General features: G+C 42.7%; 2 protein-coding genes across 7 annotated transcripts in view; both read left to right on the top strand.

The window, feature by feature from the left end:
• The first annotated feature begins 5127 nt into the window (after nt 1–5127).
• Nucleotides 5128–13712, top strand: CDC23 (cell division cycle 23). Of its 2 annotated transcripts, none has more exons than XM_063169140.1 (16): nt 5128–5261; nt 5727–5799; nt 6682–6819; nt 7091–7133; nt 7495–7600; nt 7686–7818; nt 8779–8956; nt 9043–9140; nt 9359–9440; nt 10103–10172; nt 10302–10421; nt 10768–10843; nt 11119–11180; nt 12037–12115; nt 12214–12333; nt 13206–13712. In XM_063169140.1, exons 1-16 carry the CDS (start codon nt 5134–5136, stop codon nt 13374–13376), a joined length of 1677 nt encoding a protein of 558 aa, XP_063025210.1. In that variant the 5' UTR covers nt 5128–5133; the 3' UTR covers nt 13377–13712. The 2 variants fall into 2 exon arrangements, with proteins under 2 accessions (XP_063025210.1, XP_063025208.1); XM_063169138.1 differs by having other exon boundaries at nt 10019–10172.
• Nucleotides 13713–15150: 1438 nt separating this feature from the next.
• The window catches only part of JAKMIP2 (janus kinase and microtubule interacting protein 2), a 38773-nt gene continuing 28457 nt past the window's right edge, over nt 15151–25466 (top strand). For 4 of the 5 annotated variants that reach the window (XR_010029510.1, XM_063169137.1, XM_063169134.1 and 1 more), the window contains exons 1-2: nt 15151–15251; nt 25055–25318. Coding sequence is in view for 4 of the 5 variants with exons in the window: in XM_063169137.1 (XP_063025207.1) it covers nt 25190–25318 (129 nt within the window). In the remaining variant the exon portion in view is untranslated. Of the gene's footprint in view, nt 15252–24555; nt 24607–25054; nt 25319–25466 lie in introns of all 5 variants that reach the window. The other variant, XM_063169135.1, reaches the window with a different exon arrangement.

The raw sequence follows: 25466 nt of genomic DNA, 5'->3' as shown, positions 1-25466 counted from the left end.
ACTTGCTGCCCCCGTTGTTGTGAGCATGTGGAATGTGTTAGGGAGATTTGTTTACCAAAGGGTGATTCCTTGACTGGCCGCTGGTGATGGTGTTTGGATCCAAGGACCAATTGGGTCCACCTGTGTGGGACTGCCTGTAAGGGTGATGGGTTTCTCATTAAGTACAGTATAATAAAGTGATTGCTCGGCCTTGGAATCATGGAGTCAGTGCTAATTATTGCTCCTTTGGCCATGCCTGGTTACAACAGGAAGCTGCTTTGCAGGAAAGGACCGGGATGTCCTGGAGGCAGCAGGCTGCACACAAATGCAGATGGAGGAGGATGCATTAGGAAGAGCATTATCAGCAGGTTGAGGGAGGTGATCCTGACCCTCTACTCATCACTGCTGAAGCCACACCTGGGGTGCTTTGTCTAGTTTTGGTCTCCCCAGTACAGGAGAGACAGAGACCTACTGCAAAGAGTCCTACAAAGGGCCACAAAGATGATGAAACAAAAATATTTCACGAATGAAGAAAGTTTCTATAGTGGTCCAAAAAGCCTTCTAAAGTACCATGTTTTACACAAGTTTCTTCCTATCACATACTAGTTTTTTTCCCATAGGAGTAAAGGACAACACACAGCCCAAGAGTTCTTCTTCATAAACTCCTCAACTATCATTCATTTACTCACCTGCTGAACTTCTACTTACTCTGGCTATTAAAAAAACCCTCAAACATACAAAACCAAAAGCAACCAACCAAAGAAAAAAGCAAAATCAAATCAAAAGCAAACCTAGGTGACTCTCTTTACTTCATCGTCCTGCTCAGACATAAGTTAGGATTTCTGCTCTTGAGCAGTGATGATAGTCATCAACTTTCATAAGCTGTCCATAGCTGCCAAGACAAGCTATTCTTCAAGGTAAATTCTACAAAGCTATCCTGAGTACCAACGTCTTCAGAATATCCGTGAAGATGTCAGCCACACCCTTTTGACAACTATCCACCTTTGTTTTGCTTTTGTTCTCCAGTACATAGAGCTCTACTTTGCACTGGGCCTTCATTTGCCTCATAGGAACTTTTATGCAGAAAACAGAACATTCTTTTCTGGAGATTCAGTGATTTTATAGCAGGTATTTAAAGAATTACTTTTTCATTGATGCAGTATGCAGAAAATATTAAATGCTAAGGTTCAAAAGAACATCAAAGAAACACTGTGTTTTATTTCAAAAGATCAAGTTGATGAGGACATCCTTCCTATTAAATATATATCCTATCAGTAACACTCACGCTAAATGGAAACGCTACCTAGCATTCTGATTTTGTGTAGCATTGAGCAACTGTAAATCCCCTTCTACAATCAGGAGGAGCTGTGGGTACCAGGAATTTAGTTATTTTGCAAGGTCAAAACTGTATAAAACGGTACTGCCTTAAAACATAGCAACGGATTGCTGTTCACCATGAAATATCCTCCTCTTTTCTCAAATGGAGAGTAAGTATAATGAAAAGGGGGGGGGAAGTGTTTGCACATAAAGAAAGTAGCAGCTTTTTTACTTCCTTTTTTTTTTTTTTTTTTAGCAGCAGCACTATTTACTTCCCTCCTAGAGGGAGGGTAGGGAAAAAGAAATCATTGCATATCAATGACTTCTACTTACTCTAGCTTAAGCTTTCATCAATAACAAAAGGGGCAGTTTTGCCTTCCCAAATTCACTTGCCTCACTCTTGACTTCAGTGGCCACAAGAAAAAACAGCAATGGATTTGAAACCAAATTAGTTTTTCATTACTGCCTGGGTACATAGCCATTAGCACTGAAGGGAGGATGACAGGCGTGGGACCAACCTTCTCAGCACACACCGCACGCTTGTGTCAGACAGCAGTGCCAGCAGAGCCGCGGGCTGCAGGCTCTCAGCACTGCCCAGGCTGCCCAGCAATTGCAGACTCCAGCTGCACGCGTGGCAAAATGATCCCTAGTCCTTGTGTCGTATGCAGACTCCCTTCTCCTCCATGACTTCAAGGATGCACAGCGGCACACTAAATACAACCCAATCAAACAAATTCCTAGTTCCTAATGTTCAGCCTAACCATAATTTTGACAACTGGTTAAAACAAATTTCTTGGTCTCCTGAAAAGGGAGCAAGTCCATGCTCCATTAAATAGGGAACTGCAGTTTAGTAACAACATGAAGGTTCTTGAATAACAGTATCTGCATGATTCTTTAGAATCTCACTGTGATATCCAGAGGTCTTAGTGGGCAATATGCTCAGCAAATGGTGCGTGCAGGTTTTCTCAGAGTGTGTGGGCTAGATATGCACGCCCAACTGCTACTACTTCCAAGCTCATCAAAAGCTGCAATTAAACCAAATCTCCTAAAACTAGAAAATACATGGCATGAGTCAATGAATTTTTCAGATATGGAGAAGTGATTCAGACACAATAAACACTTTTGCTGCATTAGTCCACAGCTCTCAGAGGCATTTTATATCACTTCATCTCAATTAACCTCCCAAGAAAACAACTGAGATCTGAACAAGAGAGAGAGGGGGGGAAAATGACATCACTGACTTCACAATAGCCTACTCTGATGTCACAATGCTATATTAACTGAGTCATAGGCAGATTTCCTGGAATTCAGGCATCCTACCCTTTGAAACTATCCCCAGTTGGTGCAAATGTATTATTTCGTCTCAATTTAAATCGAGTATAAATGGTTTCCCTCATACTTTAGTCACAAGGTTTTCATGTTTTAACATTAATGATGTCCCAACAGACTACAAAAAGCAAAAGCGGGAGTTGTGTTAAGTATGCTAAATGGAGAATACAACCAGTAGTAGAAAATAAGTTCTAATAACATCAGGCTTCTCAGTGTAAAATTATACAGCAAACTGTAATCATGGTTGATCTTCTAAAAAGTTAAAAAACACAGTTTTACAGCATCGTAATAAAGAAGTTCAATTCTCTAACTGTCAACAGATGAAACGAACTGTATTGGCAAGCCACTTCACTTGGTAAAGACCACTTACACAGGATTTCATGGAGATTAACTGTACATTTGAAGATCTCCACTTTGAAAAAAAAAATTCCTTTTAAAGCACCTACACAACCCATTGGGATGATGGACACAATTCCCACCCTTCCATCACCGACCTTCCTTCTTTTTGTCAATATGTTTCTCTGAGGGACTAGAGCCAATCTCATCCAGGGAGCTGTGGAATAACAAGGGGCACAAGGTCCCCTCTTCCTAGAGCATCCAGTCAGTACTGCTCAGTTAATCTGTATTTCCCCAAGATGCTGTCTGTCTGTTTTCACGCACAGAGGATTTAACTAGTCTCCTGGCTCTAAATGCCAGCCTCGGGTGTCACTTCAGAGCCATCTATCAGAGGATGGAACGGCGGAGAGTCGCGAGTTCCCGTTACGGAGCCGCGGCACCGCCGGGCCCGGCCGAGCGCGCCCCGCCCCGCCCCGCCCCGCCAGCCCCGCCCCGCCCCGCCAGCCCCGCCCCGCCCCGCCAGCCCCGCCCCGCCAGCCCCGCCCCGCCCCGCCCGCCCCGCCCCGCCAGCCCCGCCCCGCCCCGCCAGCCCCGCCCCGCCCCGCCGCTCGCGAGCGCGCAGCGCCCCCTGCTGCCGCGCAGCGGAAGCGCCGGGCCCGGCTCCGGCCGCGGGAAGGCCCCGGGAGCCAAACCCGCCTCAGGGACCGAAACACGAATTGCCACGGGCAGCGCCGTGTGTCACCCGTGTCACCGCTGCCAGAAACGCTGTTCTTCCTGAGGAGCAGGCATGGGAAAAGCTTGGTCACAGCTGCCCAGGGCTCACACGCAGGAACGCGACTCAAAGGGTATTTTGCCTAGATTTCCGCAAGAAGAGAAGTAGCACTTCGTGCATTTTTTCAGCAGATTCAGTATTTTGTATTGAAATCTCACTTCAAACATATTGTCACAGTTTCCATTGGGAAAACAGCACATAATACCCAGTGAGCCCAAAACTGAAAATAAACAGACCTCAATAAAATTACTTCATAGACCTCACACACACATACAGATTTCTTTAAATATCACTCTTTGTATTCATGTGAAAACTGAACATCTTTATATTAAAACCAGCAGAGAATCACAAAATCATTTAGACTGGATAAGATCATTGAGTCCAACTAATGGACTCAAACAAGTACGAAATACAATGTTTAGGATCGTAGAGCACTAACACCTGATCCCTACATATGGAGAACATAAAAGAGATGGGAAGTACAACAAAAATGTATTATCGAAAAAAATTCTGTAGCTCTTTTCACATGTGTTCTGAGATGGGGCAAAGAGAGAGAGAATGAGGTATGAGTTAGGCTTTGTGTTGACTAGGCCCATCTGTGTAGTAACAACAAAGAAGTTTTTATTTGCATTTTGGATATATGGGCCGGCAGAGTAATAGAAGTATTTTCTGTCAAAGCTACAATTGAACTTGCAAAACATTTGACTAAAATTAAGAAAGGGAAAAACACATGTAACACTAAAATTATACTTCAAGTAATGGTCTAATTTGCTTTGTCTATTTGAAAAACCATTGAAGACTATAAATAACTCATCATTTTCCACTTTAAGGACAGGCTGGGCATTTCATATCTCTGTAAACCTTTGTAGAGGAATCTTAATTTCAACAGGTGGCTCCAGATGAAACGGTTCCAGATCAACGCAACGTTGAAATTTTCATATTAGTCATCACTACAGTGAAGGCCAGTATACTGTATAGTAGACTGTATACTGGAGTCAGTGTAAGAATTAGTGTCATTTACAAATGACACTCATCTAAAAACCAGAAATCTTTTACGGTGCGACACTCTTTTCTCCATCAGCGAACTTGCTGCCAGTTCAAACACAACCGGCCAATCAGGCGGCACGGCTCCTGCGCGCGGCCGCCACAACCGGCCAATCAGGCGGCACGGCTCCTGCGCGCGCCTGGCATTGGTCACGAGACCTCTCGCCCTCGGCCAAGCAGACGACTCCGTATAGGGGCGGGGGAGCGCAGTGCTCGAGGCTTTGATTGGCCGGGCCGGCAGGCGGGCACGCAGTGTGCGGGGCTGCGATTGGCCGAAACGGCGGACGGGCCTGTGATTGGTCAGGCTGGCTAGTGGGCACGCAGTGTGCGGGGCTGTGATTGGCCGGGCTGGCGCGATGGCGGCGGCGGCAATGGTGGCGGCGGCGGGCGGCAGCGACTTCTCGGATCTGCGGGAGATCAAGAAGCAGCTGCTGAGTGTGGCGGAGCGGAGCCGCGAGCGCGGGCTGCAGCACAGCGGGAAGTGGTGAGCGGGGCCGGGCACAGCTCGGCGTACCCCGGGCTAACGTTCTGTGCCGGGAGGGAGGATGGGACGGAGCTAGGTTTGTTTCGTCTCGACAAGAGGAGGCTCGTGGGTACCTCATAATTTTTTGCAACTCCCTGAAAGGAGTTCTCAGTGAGGTGGGAGCCAGTCTCTTCTGCTGTGCCTGCGGGGAGGGGACCAGAGGAAATGGCCCTGAGTTGAGATAGGGGAGATTCGATAAGATATTGGAAAATGTTTTTTGAATGTTCAGGTGGTCAGGCACTGAAATAGGTTTCTCAGGGAGGTGGTGGAGTCACTGGAGGTTCCTAAGAGGTGTCTGCATCTGGCGCTAGATGATGTGGTTTAGGGATTACACTGGTCGTGCTGGGCCGACGGTTGGACCTGATGATCTCACAGGTCTCCTCCAACCTCGATGATTCAATAATCCTACTGCTCTCTTTCCCTCAGGGCTGCTGAACTTGCATTCGCCCTGGATCCACTGCCACTGAGTGAGCTGCCACCTCCGCCCGTGCTCACCGAGGTATGGGCCCAGGCTGTGCTTGGGGGGAAGTGGCTGTGAGCCCTAGAAGGTCTTGCAGCTCGTGTGGGTGGGCTGTTTAATCTTAACTGTGGAGGAAAATACATGATTGCAATCTTCCAAATACCACGAGTGGGATCAGCGCTGAGCTCCGATCTTGCCATTATGCTGGGAACATCCTTTCCATAGTGTGTTCAACAGGGCCAGAGAGCTTAATGTGCTTTCCCAGATGAAGGCATTATCTGTTGCTGTGTCCTAAATGAAGCACTCTGTAAGCCAAACTTGAAATCATATGCCTGCTAGTTTATTTTTATTCCTCTTTACTGAGGTCAAAATTATTTTAATACAAATTATGTTTTGCCATTAAACTTGTGCTTGCTAAGACACAAGAGAAACAAGTTGTGTCTCAATCCCCACCTCTGTAGGAATACAGTAGAACTCAGGGGTGTGTGTCCTGGTGTGTTATAGAAGTGTAACAAGTCATAAATGCATTTCAAGGTATAATTACCAAGGAAGTGTTCTCTTGTATGTTAGCAGATTAATATTCTCTTATGTGGAATTCCTGAGTAGATTTCTTGTTTATGGTTTTTCATACCAATTGAACAGCTAAGCTTTGCCTTCTGGCAGCTTGCCACAGTTTGTTTCTGAAATCTCACCATTTATTTTAAATGTTCTTAAATAGTCTGTACTTGTTATTTGAGAACTCTAGAATCGGATCATGTGAGGGAGTGGAGGAACTTTTCTGATACTACTGGAACCATCTCTAAAGATGGACAAACTACATTTTTAGCTTTTGGAGCAATTTCACTGCTATGTTTGTAACCATGATTTTCCTAAAGTATGTCAGAGCTTCTTGGGTCTTAAAATTCTTTTGTGTCCCTGCAGGAGGATGCTCGTGATCTGGATGCCTACACGTTGGCCAAGTCTTACTTTGATCTCAAGGAATATGACAGGGCTGCCTACTTTTTACAGGGCTGCAAGAGCCAGAAAGCTTACTTCTTGTACATGTACTCCAGATACCTGGTAAGGTAGAAAAAGGGTTGCCTCCTAGCACTGAACTCCTCTGCTTTCGACCCCTCCCTGGCATATCTTATTTTTTTGCTTATTCTTTTACTTGGTTCCTAATGACCACCTTGAAGTTCAAGTTCTGTGTTGGGGTAAAGAAAGATAGAGCTGTTCTTTTCAGAGCTGTGCTGTCTGTGAAAACTCAGTTTAAACACTGCTGCAAGTGCTGCAGCAAACAAAAGAAAAACACTATTATAATATAATCTTGGATTTTCTTTCTTTTCCACAGTCAGGGGAAAAGAAAAAGGATGATGAGACAGTTGATAGTTTGGGTAAGTCTCTGGTGTCAAGAAATGCATGATGAGATAATGAAGCTTTTGCTGTTGATTCTTCTTGTAACTCATCCTGGGTCTATGGCTTTCCCCTCTATTTTTTGGATAATAGGTTCTGTAACATTATTTCTTTCTTTTTCTTTCGATTCATTGGCTTAATTACAGGTTGCAGATTTTCATCTCTTAGGGGTCCTCTTTTAAACTGGGTGACCAGACTAAGCAATTTTCTTTAAAATGGGGAACATAAACACAGGCTGGGAAGCTGTCATGTCAGTGATAATTCTGACTGTACTCTAGACTTGGCATTGCTGTGGTGAGACTCCTTATTGAAAGCTAGCTGTGTGACTTTCTCTTCATGTAGGACCTCTGGAAAAAGGACAGGTGAAAAATGAAGCTCTACGAGAATTGAGAGTTGAGCTCAGCAAGAAACACAAAGCACAGGAACTGGATGGATTTGGCCTTTATCTGTAAGTGTTGGCACGTATTTCTTAAATATTTGTGTGGATATGCAGAATTGCATGATGCTTGTCAACCTGATACTTTTTTTTGCAGGTATGGTGTTGTTCTGCGGAAACTGGACCTGGTGAAAGAAGCAATAGATGTGTTTGTTGAAGCTGCTCATGTTCTGCCTTTGCACTGGGGAGCTTGGCTGGAACTTTGCAACTTGATTACAGATAAAGAGATGGTAAAACTTTGGAGATACCAAGATGTGGTAACAAAGCTCAAGAGTTTAGCCTGATTCAGTGACCAGTGTTTCTGTTTCCACAAGATTGATGTTGCCCACTGCTTCATTCTGTGAGACACTGTCAGGCAAGGCAATCCATGACTGTAAATTATGTTGTAAAATTTTCTTTATCTTAAATAGCTTGTTGTGCTGTAGCTTGAAAATCTTATACAGGCACAGCTAATTTCTTATCATTCCCCCACAAAGTGGTTTAAGAAATTTCCAATTAATGTATTTTTGGAAGCAATTGTCACTGTCAGGAGTTATCATCTTGTCACATGAAGGAGATCCTCCCAAGAGGTGTGCCTTTTTTATTTTTTATTAATCTTATTCTAATTCCTCAGTTATTGAGCACTTCTCATAGCTTGAAAGGATATATAGAATTGCTACGTTCAAAGCTGAAAAGATAATGTACAAAGCCACATAGGAGGTGAATTGTATCAGGGAAGCTAACTTCAGATATAAAACCAAAAGAGATTATTTTTCTTTCTGTATGGATTTTGAGTCCACTTGTGGAATTCTTCAGTGAATTCTGAATGATGAAGTATTTAAAACAGTACTTAAAAAATATTTTAAAAAGTGATGGAGAAGAGTGTTACCAATTTGTGGAAAAAGGAAGTGCAGTTTTGTTACATAATTTTGAGTCTGCTTACATGGTTCATTGAAATTAGTGTTACGATATTGATGTTTAAACATAGGAAGAAAGTCTGAATTTAATAGCTTCAGCAAGAGCCAGGTAATGTCATATTTGAAGGCAGTTTCTTCCCTGATTGACCAAATGGGTTTAAGAAAGTGACTGCAGGAAGGCCTCCTACCTCAGGACCATCTACTAAGTCATTGGAGGGAAGATAATGGATTCTTTGCGACGTGTACCTTGTAGAATACTTCTGATTGTCATCTCTTTTCTTTGATTCTTGCTAGCTGAAGTTCCTGTCCTTGCCAGATACATGGATGAAAGAGTTCTTTCTTGCACACATTTATACAGAGCTGCAGCTGATAGAGGAAGCTCTACAGAAGTATCAGTCTCTCATCGATGCAGGATTTTCCAAAAGCACTTATATAATTTCTCAGATTGCAGTTGCCTACCACAATATAAGAGGTCAGTGACACTAAGTGGGAATGACCCCCTTAATGCAAACTGGGCGTTTATAGTTGTTGATGTCCCATATGCTGTTCTTTCATCAGATATTGACAAAGCTTTATCGATCTTTAATGAGCTAAGGAAACAAGATCCTTACAGGATAGAAAACATGGACACTTTCTCCAACTTACTCTATGTAAGGGTAAGCATTCTTCCTGTGGCCTGTCCATAGTGATGGTGTTTGTTGTAGGTATGTTAAACATTGGTGAAGCAACTGGTGGTGTCTGGCCTCTCTGAATACTTGCTCTCCTCTTCCCAACTCCATGGAAGAGAGGCACTGTATGCATTGCCAATTGTTTACTGCAATTTCTTTCAAAGCATAATGTGCTCTCTCATTACTTGATTCTTTTGTTCCACTAGGGCATGAAGCCTGAGTTGAGCTACCTGGCTCATAATCTCTGTGAGATAGACAAGTACCGTGTTGAGACCTGCTGTGTAATTGGTGAGAGCCAATTCTGTAACATGTTATTTTTACATCTTATTTTGCTGCATGTAGGCTGTGTGAGGGAATCTTGGAAACACTTGAGGAAGTGATAAGCTGGCAAGGCAATTAAAATCGACGCTTTTTGAATTTGGATTCAGGCAGCCTGAAAAGCAGACAAAATGACAGAGTACCCTTTTCCCTCATTTCTCTCTGAAGGCTGTTGTAATAGTACTAGGGTAGAAAGTAGACCCATGTACCTAAAAATCCCTTTATAGTCTTCAAACTCCAGTAGAAATAGTTGTGTGTCAGGAGCAGGAAATTGATTTCTTAGATCATGACGCTCCAAGGCGGTAGAATTATAAACTGATTGGTACAGCTGGAAAAGGATTGACCAGAAGACTGGTGAACAGAGTGCTGTTAGGTCTCTTGAGGTTTAAATTAGTTCTGTCTTTATTAGGACTCTTGTAAAATTTGTTAGGAGGTAGTAGATAATACACATTACATCATTTTTTCTACTTCTCTATTGGTGTTGGCTTTTTTTGTTGGTTGGTTGTGGGTTTTTAAAAATTATTTAAATATTATGCCTTTTACTTTAGGAAATTATTATAGCTTGCGTTCCCAGCATGAAAAAGCAGCACTCTATTTCCAGAGGGCCTTGAAACTGAATCCTCGTTATCTAGGAGCCTGGACACTTATGGGACATGAGTATATGGAGATGAAGAACACATCTGCAGCTATCCAAGCTTATAGGTACCGCTCATGTACTGCACAAAATTGTGTTTGCTTCTGAAGTAGTATCTTCTATTTTTTCTTAGTGTTTTTGCTGGTCTTGGTTTTGATCCTGAATTTCTGTCTAGTTCATCTCCTTTTCATTGACAGGCATGCAATAGAGGTGAACAAAAGGGACTACAGAGCGTGGTATGGCTTGGGGCAAACCTATGAAATCCTCAAAATGCCATTTTACTGTCTCTACTACTACCGACGGGCCCACCAGCTCAGGTAGAGTTGAGAATGGAGCCGTGTTTTTTGGTCTTCATTCTTACCTGGTTGATTCTGGCTAAGGAATTTACATGCAAGAACTAAGTTGGGGAAGGAATAAAACATCTATGCTTTGTGTGCAGTCCCACTGTTCTAAATCCTTTTAGTTGTGTTAGTTAACTTAACAAAAGCTTTGTCAGTTAAATGTTGAGGGTGACTGGTCAGGAGTAAGAGTGATGCTTTATGCAAAAGGATGACAGACTGCCAGGTGTAGATTATTTTTTTCCCTTGACCAACCCCCATCTTCCCCTCACCCTGAGATCAGCTGGCAGTCCATTAAACTACCTGAAGAATTGCTCTTTTACAGACCAAATGACTCTCGCATGCTGGTTGCTCTAGGAGAATGCTATGAGAAACTCAATCAGTTGGTGGAAGCTAAGAAGGTGAGAACTGATGTGTAAGACTAGGGTGTCTTGCAGAACACTGGGTGAAATTGCAGCAAAATTATATAGCTAGTGCTACCTAAACTCATTGGCAGTTACAGTTGGGGAAGTACTGCTGCAGTATAACTAGAGCAGCTGATAAATAAGAAGTGGTCTACAGATACATGCCCTTTTTGCTGACAATCCCTGTAATTTTTTGTTTCTGATTTGCATGCTGGAGTCATGAACTGGACTAATTTTTGTGGCATGCTTCACTGACTTTCCTTCCTTGACAGTGCTATTGGAGAGCTTATGCTGTGGGAGATGTGGAGAAAATGGCACTTGTGAAACTCGCCAAGTGAGTATGTACCCTCACTGAACTGTCACGGTTGTGTTGAATGCAAGTCACACTTTGATACCTAATGATAAAATACAGAATGTAAACAAGTGGAATTGCTGTTAGCTAATATTACTTTTGAAGCTGTGTAAGAATTGGTATCTTTAGGGCTGTAGTGACTGCAAATTTTGGTGTCCAGCTTTATCTTTGTTTCCATCAGGATAACTAGAGAGAATGATAGCATTATGTGGGTTGCAAATGACTTCTGAATCCTGAGGTGTTTTGAGCATGTAGTACTAGCAATTGTATTTGTTGTATTGCAACTTAAAAGCAGACCATGACGGTACATGATGTATAAAATTGTAGCTTGGTTTTATTTTTCCTTTCTAGTATATAGCTGTGACATTGAAAGAGGTCTAATGTGAATACTGTGACATCAGCACTAATTTTGTTTTGGTGGGGATAAAGCAGTATGAAGTGGGAAAAGCGAAGAGGGGGGAAAAAAGGGGGCAAATGAAAAGTGAAACTGCTGTACAAATTTGGATTGTAGCAGGGGAAGAAGGAGCACTGGAGGAAATACTGAGTAAGTAGAATGGCAAAGGTTTGTTAAAGGGTTTAAAATGCAACAGAATATACAAAGGCCACTGCTTCTAGCTGTCTAGTCACTATCTGACTGCCTGCCTCTCTGTCTGTCAGCATGAATGCAAACTGGATCATCTCCTTCCACAAGGGGTTGTACATGTTGCATGTCCTGCAAATTCTGAAGGAAAGGACCTGGCTTTAGTCCAGGTCAGGGTGAGCAGGTACATTCTTACAGACCAAGAAGGTCTTCAACAGGGCAGCCTTGTTCCAGTGACCCACTTTTTTCCTTTTGTAGGTTGCATGAACAGCTGAATGAATCTGAGCAGGCAGCTCAATGCTACATCAAATACATCCACGATATCTATTCCTGTGGGGTAAGAAGATAGCTTGGGAATAAAAGGAGAAGTAAACATGGTATACAGCTACTTAGGAAGGCACTTAAAAATGATGTTTTATACCCCACTCACTGTAGGAGGTAGTGGAGCACCTGGAGGTCAGTACTGCATTTCGTTACCTTGCCCAGTACTACTTCAAATGTAAGCTTTGGGATGAAGCCTCAGCCTGTGCTCAGAAATGCTGTGCCTTCAATGATGTGAGTACCTGCGCAGTCTTTGGTGCTTCTTTCTTAAGGGATCTATGACCTTGATATTGGCTCCCTTCAGAGTGGAAGGAGTCTTCTATGAATAAGGGCTGTCTGCCATACAAGTTGCATCCTGAATGGTGGTTGTTATCTATGCCTGAGCAGTTATGCCGAGTATGTTTGATAAAAGTCATGGAATGTGGTATAGATAGTGAAACTGAACCATACCTCATTGGAATTCACTAAGTAAAAGAATTTGAAGCTTCAAATGGCAGTCTTAAAGTTGCTAAAAATATTGGTGTTGAGGAGGTAGTGGAATGGTCACAAACTCCCACACACTGTGTAGTGGTGGTACTTTCAAAACTTTTTTCCTCATCTTCTTTGTGTAGACGGCGCAGAGAGTATAATAGTACTTGGGTTTTGTGTGCAGCTTCATATTCTGTGATGTTATGTATCTGTAAGTGGGCAGTTTGGGATTTTTAATTTCAGCCTAGCGGTAGACACTAGCCATGAGTGCAGGGTGTTTGGCTTATCCTTGACAAAGCTGCCTGGAGCTCTCTCCAACCTGAGTTCACCTTATTCAAAGTTTTCCCAATCTACTTGCTGGAATATTTAGACAGCTTCAGTGGTTGGTGGTTCTGTTCTCTGAAACACCCAAGAAACACACCAATCAAGAGTAAAAGGAGGAAAGACTAAAATGAAAAAAAGTGACTTACCTTAACATTTCTAAGGAGCAGAAGAAAAAAGAGTTGAGAATGGCTTTTATAGCTTGTAGCTTTACAGAATGACAAGCTGCTTTAAGTTACACTGCTTACATACTGAGTTTGACCCAGAAACCATCCATTCATAGTTGTACTGTTCTGTTTTCTACAAATTAATTTCAGACTAGAGAAGAAGGAAAAGCCCTGCTGCGCCAGATCTTACAGCTTCGCAACCAAGGAGAAACATCATCCACAGATGTTGCCGCTCCCTTTTTCCTTCCGGCATCATTGTCAGCCAACAACACTCCCACACGTCGTGTCTCCCCCCTCAATCTGTCTTCTGTAACTCCATGAACAATTCTGATACTTCTAACTTGTGCATTGGATGTGACATTGCAAGTGGCACATGCAACCACTTCTGTCTAGGGAAATTCCTCCTTTTGTTGTTGCCCTCCCATAAAGGGAAGGAGTTAGCGGAGTCCACAGCTGAAGAGAGATGGGCCCCAACAGGGAAAGGGGAGCCTGATGTCAAAGTGCCTGTGCTGCAATGTGAGAACCTGCTGTACTTCTCACCAAGTCATTCCAGTCAGAGGGCAGACATGTCCCACTACACAGGACTGCTAAGTGAGGCATTTGGAAGAGCTGTCTGCTTGAGTTAAAATACATTTTAAGTTTGATTCTGCCAAGTTACCTCTGGTCTTTACTGCACTTCTTTGGAGGACCTCTTAGTGGTATCACTGCTGTCTTCATCAGAAACTGTTACCTATCTGTCTATGTAATGACTTTTGCTTGTCTTGAACTACACAGCAGTAGAATAGGCACTTAGAGATAGGTCCCATGGGTATGTTAAAGGATTGGTAAATGTCAGAGGAATCCCAAGTAGCCTCAGGTGACTGCTGTCTGAGTTCTCACTGTAGATCTGATGGATAGTTTTGTCTTTCAGTAGAAAAGCAGTTGGGATAGCACAATTGAAAAATAATGAAGTTAACAGTTCTTGGGCTTTATGGTTCAGGTTCCATGTGTACTGTAGCAATGGAATCAAATGAACTATAATGGATCATTTTGTTAAGAAGGCAAAAAGATAATTATGCCTTTGTTTCAGAATTTACAGCCTATAAATTTTCAGAATTTACAGCCTATAAATTTACAGCCACACCCCTATGTCTGTGGCATGACTTTAATTGAAGGACAAAGCATTTATAAACCCTTCCCATTTAGCCATAGCTTCCTGTGTTTCATGAGACCAGTTGTACAGTTGGGCACACCAGGAAACCTGGGTCACAGCCCTGGGCTCTCTGTACAATGCATTTGCTACATTTCCATGGAACAGAGGGAACCCATGTTCTTAGTTCTGGGCATCTCTAGAAATTACTGTCCTATGTTCCATAGTATCCATTCAACAACCATTTCTATTGCAGATGGTTTTCAACAGTGAAACTGGATCTTGATGTATTTTTCCAAGAACTCTGCTAATTCCATGCAAACCTGATGATATCAGTGAGACCATTTATAAAATTGTTGTCACTAGGGTACTGGAACAAACAAGCAAATTGTGCTTGATAAACTTGGTACCGCCTCTCTGCGTGGGGATTAATGTGCTGGTGGATAAACGAAGAGTGACTCGTGTCATTTACTTGTGATTGTGCAAAGCGTTTGATACTGTGGCTTCCAGACAGTGTCCTTGTCTCTAAGCTGGAAAGACATGGATTGGATAGGTGGACCCCAGGGTGACGAAGGTCACACTCCCCACTATAGTGGCCATTGACGTGCTGTCCAAATGGAGACTAGTGATGAGGTGTGTCCCTCGGAAGTCGCAAGGCCTGGGGCGAGCTCCAGCTTGAGGCCACGGAGCCTCCGGACCCCTCGAGTCACTGTGGTCCGAGGGCGGCGGCCCTTCGCCCTCAGAGGCTGGCTTGTTGGGGCCCGGCCGCCCGGCAGTGCTGAGGGAGCCGGGCGCCGCTGGCACCCTCAGCCGGGCGGGCCGCGCTCCCCGCGGCGCTGCCTGCGCTGCCGGGGCGCAGCTGCGGCGGGGCGGGCGGGGCTGCCGCAGCCCCGGACCGGCAGCGCAGCCTCGGCCGCGGGGCGGCGGCGGCGGGGCGGGCGCGCGCCCTCAGCGCCGGCGCGCAGGAGGCGGCGGGGCCGGTGCGGGCGCTGGAGCCGCCGCGGCGGCAGGAAGATGGATGCGCCGTGCTCATGCCTCGCCGCTCGGCGTCTTTCCTTGGCGGCACGGTGAGCGGCGGCAGCGGCCGAGAGGGTCGCCCGAGGTGCCCGCGGCGGTAGAACAATGACCGGCCGGCTGCGGGCCCCGGGGCGGCGGCGCGGATGGAGGTGATGGACGGGAGGGGAGAGCGAGCGGGAGCCAGCGGTGATGGAGAGGAGATGGCGGGAGAGGTGTGGCAGGCGCAGCCCGCAGCCGCCTCAGCCTCCCGCCGGCCCTGCACCATTGTATGCCCGCCGGTCATTGTCCGCCCGAAGCGAGCGCGGCGCGCTGGGTGCGGCGGCTGGTGCAGGGTAGGGTAGGGTAGGGAAGGGAAGGGAAGGGAAGGGATGCTCCAGGGCTGGGGGCGTTCGGCGGAGCCCGGGCTGGGCCTCGGCGCCGCGGGGGAGCCCGAGAGGAGCGAGGCCAGCGCGGCCCTTCAGGCGCTCCCTGCGCTCGCTTCCACTCGCGATGCCTCTGTGCCCGCTCCAACGCTCCCACGGCGGTACGCAAGGCTTCCAGCCGAGCAGAATGTTCATAATTGCACCTGTACGTGTCCTGGGCTGTCAGGGCTGGCGTGTCTATGTGTGAGAAGGCATGCTGTCTTGCAAACACCGACCCTGCAGAGTGCATCTCTTTGTACATGCAACGCATGCCTTTTTCACAGCTACTGATGGAGGAAACCTGCCTCTTGGACTGGTGTGCAATTTATGCTTAACTTACTGGATTGCCATTCCTCAGTTTCATTTTGGCCACTTGCGACAGATCTAGAGCCTACATTTGAGTTGCCTTATGACACTGAATACTCATTTTATACTAGTTTCTGTTTTTTGCTGAGAATGCAAATAAAAAATGCTGCTCATACCTTATAGGTTGGGAACATCGAAACATATTTTTAAAAATTTTTTTGACCTCTTGCAAGAAAAAAACCCCAGAGCTGCATTTTTAAAAAACATTTGCATTCTGATGCTGTCCTGTGCCTAACCTGTAAAGTGACATGTTGGACTCCCATTCTCAACATCTCTGATTTGCTGGGTCAGATTCTTCCGTGGTGCAGGTATCATGCTTGACCTAAGCATCAAGGTAGCCTATCAGGAGAATGTTTTGTTCCTTTTCAGGCAGTAATGTGAGGTTTATTGCTTCTGCTCTGACTCAGGTTTTGTTTCTATTGATCTGGCCTACTGCTCTGCATAGAATTTCAAACTCAGGGCTGCTGTGCTGTAAATGGTACTCAACCTGGCTCAGACAGAACACTTGCTGATTTAAAAAGGTTTTCTAGGAATGGGTATGATTTTGGTGAAATCTGGGAGTGGTGAGACAGTCACTGTTGAACAGGGCACAAGACACAAGTACTCTGTAAGTACTTCTGTATCAATCAAAAGATGCCATGGGCACCTCAATGCAAGGACATCAAACTCTTGAGAGTGGATCCAGTGCAGGCATGGGGAAAAGGCTTCAGGACAAGGATTAGGAGGAGCAGCTGAGGTCACTTGTTTTGTTTAGCTTAGAGAAAAGAAGGCTGAGGGGTGACCCATCACAGTCTGTAGCTTCCTCAAGGGGGTCAGCAGATGGGGAGGTGCTGATCTCCTCTCTCTGATGACCAGCAGTAGGACACAAGGACATGGAATGAAGCTGCATCAGGGGAGGTTCAGACTGTACAGTAGGAACATCTGCTTCACTGGGAGGGTGGCTGGGTACTGGAACAGACTTTCCAGGGAAGCGGTCAGGGCACTAAACCTGTCAAAGACCATCTGAATGATGCTCTTAGTCATGTGGTTCAGTATTAAGTGGTCCTGTGAGAAGCAGGGAATTTGACTCAGTGGTTCTTATGGGTATCTTCCAATTTGAGATACTCTGTGATTCTACTCAAACTCTGTGGTTTGAGCCAGTTCCACCTTTGCTTCTACAGGAAGCAAAATCCCAAGGAGAAGCCTCAGGGAGGAAAGGCTGGAAAGTTTTTGCTGGGATTTCCATAGGAGTTACCCAGAAACTGTTGATGGATTGCTCCTTTGACTTTGTCTGTTTCCCAGAACTGTGGCAGTTTGGTGGTCTGCTGGGATTCCCTGCTTTGTCAGCAGAACTCCTAGCAGAAAGGAGTAGACTGTCAGTGTCATACTGCAACCTTTCTGACTTCCTGCTCTCTCACCGACTGTTTTGGTAGTGCCTAAGATAGAGAAATATGGCTCTCACCTTGGAGATGGTTTTGAGCCAGGTATTTCCAGTGTCCTCTCCAAGCCTAAGTTCAAGCTCTGTGATACTGCTAATGCATTGATTCTGCCTCCTTTCTGAGAACCTTGCCACTGTCACTTTTCAGTGGCTTTTGATAATCCTTCTGCTTTCAGAGGCCATTCCCAGCTAAATAATCTTCTGTGTAAGAGCTTTGGTATCCTGCACATTAAGAATTGAACATAATGTGGGTCTTCTGTATGTATGGTTGTGTATGGTTGTATTTTAAGGAGGTGATTGGCTATTTTAATTGGTAAATATATGCTGGGTTCTGGTAGACTTTTTACTTTCAAGACTTCAATGTAGCTGGAAAGATGCTGCATAAGTTCTCTGTCATTACAAAGCATAAGTGACCTCAGAGTATTCAAGTCAGGAAAATGCTGTGAAATGTAACTGTAGAATGATGCCCAGAATAATTTTCAATGTTGATCTCTAACAATTAATGTAATAGTTGATATTCTGGTTTAGAAAGTTACAAAAATAGTCCTCCAACTATAACAAAGGTGTGGGGATGGATTCCACTGCTGTAAGGCTGGTATAACTCAGATGTAGCTTGAGCAGTTGAAATCCAAGTAGTTTGTTAATTATAACCTCTGGAGTTTTCCTCTCTTCTTTTTAACCAAACTGTGAGAGCCTGAAGATGCTTTCACTACTCAGTCATGGTAATTTTTAATAGTGGTAAATATTTCGCTTTCTATTGGCTTTGTGAAGTTGTGAGGCAGCAAAATAACCTTTGCCAGATGCCTGAATTTTGAATTACTTTCCAGTGATGTTGTATCTTCTACATCCATCAGATTTCTCTTTAATCTTTGTGCATGGCAGTGCAATATTTGTACTACAAGACTGCAAACCAAATGTTCTTGGTTTAAAAGCCAAATTTTAAATATTATTTCTTAATAATCTATATTAATATATATTATTATATATTAATATTATTTGCTTGAATTTATAATTACATGCTTGCATTATGTGTTTTGAAATCAATAGCCTCCAAGCAGGTAACATCTTCAAAGCTCCTCTATGAATCTATATCCCTTCAAGGTCGGGTCTTTGTCAGATTATAGCAAATTTATCTTCCCATCTTCAGAGATGGATTCCTGCTTCCTTCTCTTTATAGATCTGTGCAAAGCATCTGTACAGTTCTCTGTCATCAGCTCTCAAAATCCAGAATCTATGAGGGTAGAAAAATGTAATTTTGGTAGTACTTCTAGTTTCTGTATCTTTAAAGTCTGTTTGAATTTCTCCTTTAAAATATGAGGGCTAGAAATCTTTGCTCCAGGAGGTAGGGCTCTAAATAGAAAATTCAACAGCATGCTAGAAGAACCATGAGAAAGCTCTGTGGTGTGGCCACACTGAACCCTGTCAGGTCAAATGAGTGTAAACACAGCTTCTTTGGAAATGACACAGCAGTGTGGATCATAGTCTGCAGTTTGGTCTCTGAAACATCCAATGAACTGGAAAGGAAAAATAAAACATGGAGTATTTTCAGGAACATGGGCTTTCAGTTCTTCTCGCTAGAAGTGGTGATGCTGTATGGTTTGCTTGCCATGCATTTGGATCTCTGTGGGTTGCTGAGAAACCATCACTCATCCTGTAAACTTTAGGATCCCTGCTTTCTCTGGAAGATCATACTTGGACATCACATTTTCCTGTGTTGACCAGTGTGCATCAGCCATGGTCACAAGAGAGGCAAAGTGAACTGATGTATGTCACCATCCACACAGTGGCATTTCACAAGAGGCACACAAGTGCAGCACACACTTTAGTACACAGCTATGCAGTGAAACCTTCTTAGTTAAATTTAACAAATACCAACAAATAAGGAATGTAAATGAAGATTAGATAGTCTACAGTTCTTTTTCTAACTTTGGATTAAATGTACTCAAATAATAAAGCAGACTGATTGCTTGAGAAAATTGACTTGACTCAGTGCTTGAGAAAATGGTTAGGCTAGAAGAGCTAGTCTAGTATGGCAGATCTTTTAGTTAAAAATGATAATACGAAGTATATCAGCATCTCAGATTATTTTATAAAAAATAGTGAATTATTTGAATTAATTGAGGGCAGCTGATGCTAAAATGCATGTTGGCTCACATTTTTATTTTGTGCATTTCTTCCATCTCTATCCAGAAGGTAATATCTTCATCCCATACTCCATTTTTCAAGCTATAAGTTTATTTTTTGAAATTGCATATTACAATACTCCTTAAAGTGCTTAAGGGAAAGACCTGTTAAACCTTACATTGCATGGATTGTAAACAAAGAGCCTAAATAACATGGAAATTAAAACTGAAAAAAAGAAAAAACAGTTGTTGAAAATCGCATTGAGGTACCAGGTGGTTTAGGTTAACAGTAATGAGTGAGCATATAAAGTTGTGAGAAATGGTAGAGTCAGGGCTTCTGGATTTTTTTTCCCCTGTATGTGCGCTGGTTTGCTAATATTCACTAAGCTGATTTTTTTAGTGGGTGCAGAAATACTTTTAATTTTTCATTTCTATAATGTAAGCAAAATACTAAGAACTCTAAATGTTACACGTGAGAGAAATGAATGAGAATCAATACTGTACTGTTTGGCAGGTATTTGGGGGTAGACTTGGTGTACAAAAATTATGAAAAGACTTATAATGATGTTAATACATAACATGCACTTAGATTTTCATGAACATGAATGTGATTTTTGTTTTATGTTCTGTAATTTGTAGGTAAGTCCTTGGTTTTTTTTTCCCCTGTATTTATTTGTACTTAATATTTAGGGTTCTGTAAGATGCTCTATTCCATCTCTGTGCATTGGTGAGGAACAAAATGAGATGCAGGCATTTTTTTGAGAATCTGCCTAATTTAATATAGCCCTTAATAATATCCCCTTTTCATGTCCCCTCTCTGACAGGAAATTGTGCTCAGTTACAATAAGTCTTAGGCAAACAAAGAGTATGTGGGGACTGTTGCACTGGAAAAAGATTGGATTATTTACATCTGAAAGAATAATTGTGCTGGTTACTGTTTGGTAGCTTATAACTTAAGGAAAGACTCCGTAATTAATTAGGAAGCGCTTTCAGGAATAAATCTGTAAGTTTTGTGTGTGTCCAGTACCTGTTTCAGAGGCACACTGGAGAGCTGACAAACATCTGTGCCCTTGCTGTGGTTCATCCCTGCCCCGGCTGTGTCCACCAAGGCTGCTTGCAGATCCATTCTGCATTATGTCACGGATTTTTGTGGGCTGCAGCGTGACCTACATGTTGCTGTTTCCTTGGAATATGCGGTGGGTGTCTGTGACCAGCATGGTAGCCTATGTTAGGTGAACGCAATGAGGATTTAAGCATTGTCCTTGAAAATTTATTTGAAATTATATACAATAGCTTAATGCTCATTCAGATCTCTCTGAAATTACTATAGAATATTTTTCTGGTTTCAGCCTTAATAAGAAACTGCACGTTCTCCTGAATGCCTTATAATTGAAATGTCTTAATTTTTTTTGTGCTTTGTCACATCATGCATCTCAGCTGGATCTAGTGACCAGCATCTCAGCTGGATCTAGTGGGTGGTGTTTCATGCTTACGCCTTTTCCAGCTGAGAAATCAGTTCATCACCTACTTATATGGGAGGAGAGTGCTGCTGCCCTGGTCATCATAATACAAATGGAAGCTGGTGCTTTCATTTATAAAGCAGCTAAATACCATCCTGTAAATTTTCAGGGGTACTTTTTAAATAGTAAAGTGTAAGGATAAATTCTACATTTAACATGAGTTTCACTTTATTCTAGTTGTTTATTTTTCAAGTTCTGTTTGTCCCATTATGAGCAGAGCTACCTAAGTCAGCATGTATGGTACTACATGGTATGTTTTAATTTGGATTGTTTTGTTGGGAAACAGGCAAAGCATGACGGGTACTTTTTTGTCAGCTGGGCTGTGACACTGGTGGAAAAGATTTCTGTTCTTTCAGACCATTCTTAAAGAGTTCACAGCCTGTAGGGATGACAAAGGAACATATCTTTCCTCATATGATAGAAGGGCAAGATTCACAACAATTTGCAAATGAGAAAAAACTATTTCTTGTAATGTTTTTATTTTTAGAGGTATTTTGAGTCTAAAAGATGTATAGAAATGACTAATTAGAAGATGTGTTTAGATTTCTGCTAGAAAGTTAATGTGAAGAGATAAACTGCTAGTTTTGATCTTGCTGAACTTCCCTGGTAATGGGAACATCCATACTCTTTTCACAGAAAATGGAAGAAAAAGGCAAGAGGGATACAGGACACATGAAATTAGAGCAATGTGTACATGAGGTTCTTTAAGACATTGAGAGCAATAGAGTGGGAGAAGAAAATACATTTTTTAAGCTATATTGAACTGCAAGTTGATAAGAAACTGCAAGAAGGTAGTAATCTAGTTGGAAGTAAGGTATTCAAACAAAGAAGACAGTTCATTTTAGAGATCATTGTATTGTTAAAAGTGAATATGGGAGGCCAGAGTACAGATTTTTTTTTAAAAATATGATGCAAAACCAATGTCTGTGTTTATCGGCTGTATCAAGACCTGAGGTAAAAATGGCAAAAACTTCCAAAATTAACCTTATTCCTTTAAGTAGAGAAATTACTTAAATATCTGACAATTTTTAGTAGTGAATGTAAGATACCTTCCTCTGGTGTCTGTAAGCCAAGACGTGATCATTCATATAGCCTTAGAAGGAAAAGGAAGGGATTTCAGGAGAAGGATCTGGGACATGGGCTTTCTCTCTGTTGTTTTCTTGTTTATATGCATTTCAATTAAATAAAACAGGGTTTTGTTGGGTTGTTAAAATCGAATCAAGGAGAGGCTGATACAATGAACTCCATGAATTGCAGTGTTTCTCTTCTAGGTGGTGCATGTTGTCTGTTGGTTGAATGTGATCCACTTGCATAAAATAATGCGCGAAGTACAAAACCACCAAAATGTTTTGTTAGGCCCCCATCTTGTAGTGAACGGAGTAGGTTGTTAGAGCTTGTCCTTGTTCTGACAATCCTGCCATTCTTAAGTAGAGCCTCCAGTCAGTATGCATTTGCATCTTATGCCGAAAAGTACTGATTCTGAAAAATGTCCACTTGCTTTTAGGATAGGGCAGGATTTTCTTCATCACTGTTAGTGTTCTCTGTGTGCATTGTGTTATGCCAACTTCTAGGAAAATAACTGTGTGAGGAAGAGACAGATGGTATTTTAGCTACAAAATACTAGAATATTGTTTTAACAAATCTGCTTAGCTTTGCTGCGGGTAACAATAATGCTTCTGTACCCTTTTTACTGTTTCCATGGAGTCATCAGCTTGGATAGGGCTTTTTTGGTTCATGTTTTAGAGCAAGGGCCAATGGTAATTTTAGCATGAGCAGCCTAGCAGCACCAGATTCATCTCGTATTCCTTGTGTAGAGCCTCATATCCAAGGGATATTGTGAGCTCAGTTCAGAAGGTATTTTAATATTCCTGAAAATTATTATGGTATTGATTAGAAATAATCTAACTAAAATACAGTGATTTTTGTGCAGTCAAAATCAGAGGGTGGTTAGGATTTGTCCTGAAGAGCTGTTTGTCAAGTCTGAGCTGAGTTTTTGGGTTGATGTTGACATGTTGAATTATGATAAAATACTAAAATAATGTAACTCATGCTTTTAATCACAGTTTTCATTTATTATGTATTTTGTTATGTGTCGTAACACACACAGAATAGTATGCAATAATTAGGGGTTGAATTTTATTCTGAAAAAATGCAAAACATAGATGAAACCTGGTAAATAAAATCCAAAGCAAAGACTTAATTTAGGATTCATTCAAATCCCACTAGGCAAATGAGACAGATTTTGGAGGCACAGGGAGTTGGGTATTCCCACTGTTGCAGTAATGGGATTTAGCTTATGTTGAAATACTATTTCCTTAGAGTATTGCCTAAGGCCAGATCAATCAACAAGCGTGAATCCAGTCTGGCTACTGGAATTTCCAGCAGGTAAGCATTTTAACTCCTCCTCTAGTTCCAAGGGATTTTCACCATTCTGAGGGAATAGAAAATGCCTCTCTCAGAATTGTTGCAGATTGTTGGCAGAGATGGTGAAGCTCAGAAGGGTCATGAGAATTTGCCAAGGATGAAAAAGCTTCTCATAATACTCTCATCATGCTTGCCACATTCTGAAGTTCTGGTTCTAGAGTGAGGATTGGGATCTAGAGCCACGGTGCTTTGATCAGCGGTTGTGATTTGGAGCATCCCCTCATGTTAGAGTTACCTAACCTGAATCACAGCTCCCTTTTACTGATGGAGAGTTGGATCAGTGGGTTTCCAGATTAGCATGTTAATTGTTGTCTTGGCAAGAGCTGAAATGCTGGCTCTGGGCTCAGAGAAAAACAAGTTTAGATTGGAGGTTTTGCTTGTTCACATAGGTAAATTCTCTTCACAGTGGAGCCACTCTTTGAGCAGAACCAAATGTCTGAGAGCAAGATGTTGGGAGGAGCACATATATGAGTTAGGGTTTCTATCTGCTCTTGCCCTCAGAAAGCAGAAAATTATAACTGATGTGTGGAAGTTTTTGTTGAGTTAAACATTCTTTCATATTTGGAGGTCTCTTCTGTTTTAACATGGGAAATGATAATTCTATTTATGTTTTGTACCCAAAGCAAATAAAATATAAAAAATTAATGTGCAACCTGACAATAAGGGAGGAAAGCTTGCCTGGAATCTAGCACTGGAGCAATAATTATTATTGCTGGGAAATTTCATCACTACCACTACTACACTGTGCTCTGTCCCATTCTTTGCAGTCTTAATGTTTCAGTGCTTTGCCCATCTCCAAACTGATATCCCACATCTCCAAACATTATTTCAGCTAGGGGCCACAAATGGGAATAATAATGCTATAAAATTAAAATGAATACAGGGATAATGATGATGTTTGTCCAGAATTTTATTTTTTACTGTTCATAACCAGATGTTAAAACCTCAATTGCTAGACTACAGTGTGATATTGTCATTTCTTGCTTCATTTGTAAATTAGGATCCTAATCTTCCAAAAGGCGTAGGCATTCATTTCTCACTCCATGGGGACAATTTCTAGTGTAAACAGGCCCTTGAATGTTACTAGATTTCTCTTTCCACAGAGACCTGGAATGCTGATTGAGGACTTCACTTGCCTATTCCTCTTGTGACAGGTAGTAGCAGTGTTGTGGAGAGTCTTTGAGTTTGGCACAGGATCTTGAACAGGATTAGGGGTTGGGAAGGGGAAGAGAATGATATTGTTGGTAGATTCTTGAGATTAAAGCATCTGGTTTGTGGTTACCTCAGACTGCAAGGATTGGAGTAAATAACCTGTCCCTTCCAATCTCGTGCTCTCAGTAGCACAATCTTTATGGTAAGTGAACACCTCTCTTCAATGCATGGCGCCCCTTTCTGAGAACAGAAAAGGGCAAGCATGGAATTCCCAAAAGTGTGGCAGGCTGGTGTTCAGAAGCATGACTGTGCTGGGATCTGCCTTGTAGGTTTTCAGGCAAAGATTGCAGTGTTTTGGATATGGGAGCTCTCTGTTGTGTTCTGTAAGCATGTGAGCTGTCCCAATGCAGCATCTGCTGACAGATAATAGTATGTCTTATTTCTTAACAGGGCTTCCAAAGCAGCTGAGTCAAGGACCTTAAGGAATGTCACGCAGTAGTTGCTGACCTAACTGACACTGAAAGGAACAGAAGAAGATGGCAATCCATATTTGAAATAAACGTGTGGACTCTCTGATAAAAAACCATGTCAAAAAAAGGACGGAGCAAGGGCGAAAAGCCTGAGGCACTGATTGTTGCCCTACAGGCTGCCAATGAGGACCTCAGGACCAAGCTAACAGACATTCAAATTGAGCTGCATCAGGAGAAATCTAAGGTGAGTGACAGTTCAGTTTTAAATAAAAGTGTTTGCTGAAGAAGGCAAACACGTGGAAAAAATAGTAGCACAGACTTCAGCAGAGGCCACACAACTCTTTCCTAAAAAAAGTGGTCTGATTGTTTACCAACTTAGAACATTTACTATG

Source organism: Melospiza melodia, chromosome 14 (assembly GCF_035770615.1).
Source record: "Melospiza melodia melodia isolate bMelMel2 chromosome 14, bMelMel2.pri, whole genome shotgun sequence".
NCBI lineage: Eukaryota > Metazoa > Chordata > Aves > Passeriformes > Passerellidae > Melospiza > Melospiza melodia.
Note: the sequence above shows the minus strand (reverse complement) of the source record. Positions and strands in the feature narration are given on the sequence as shown.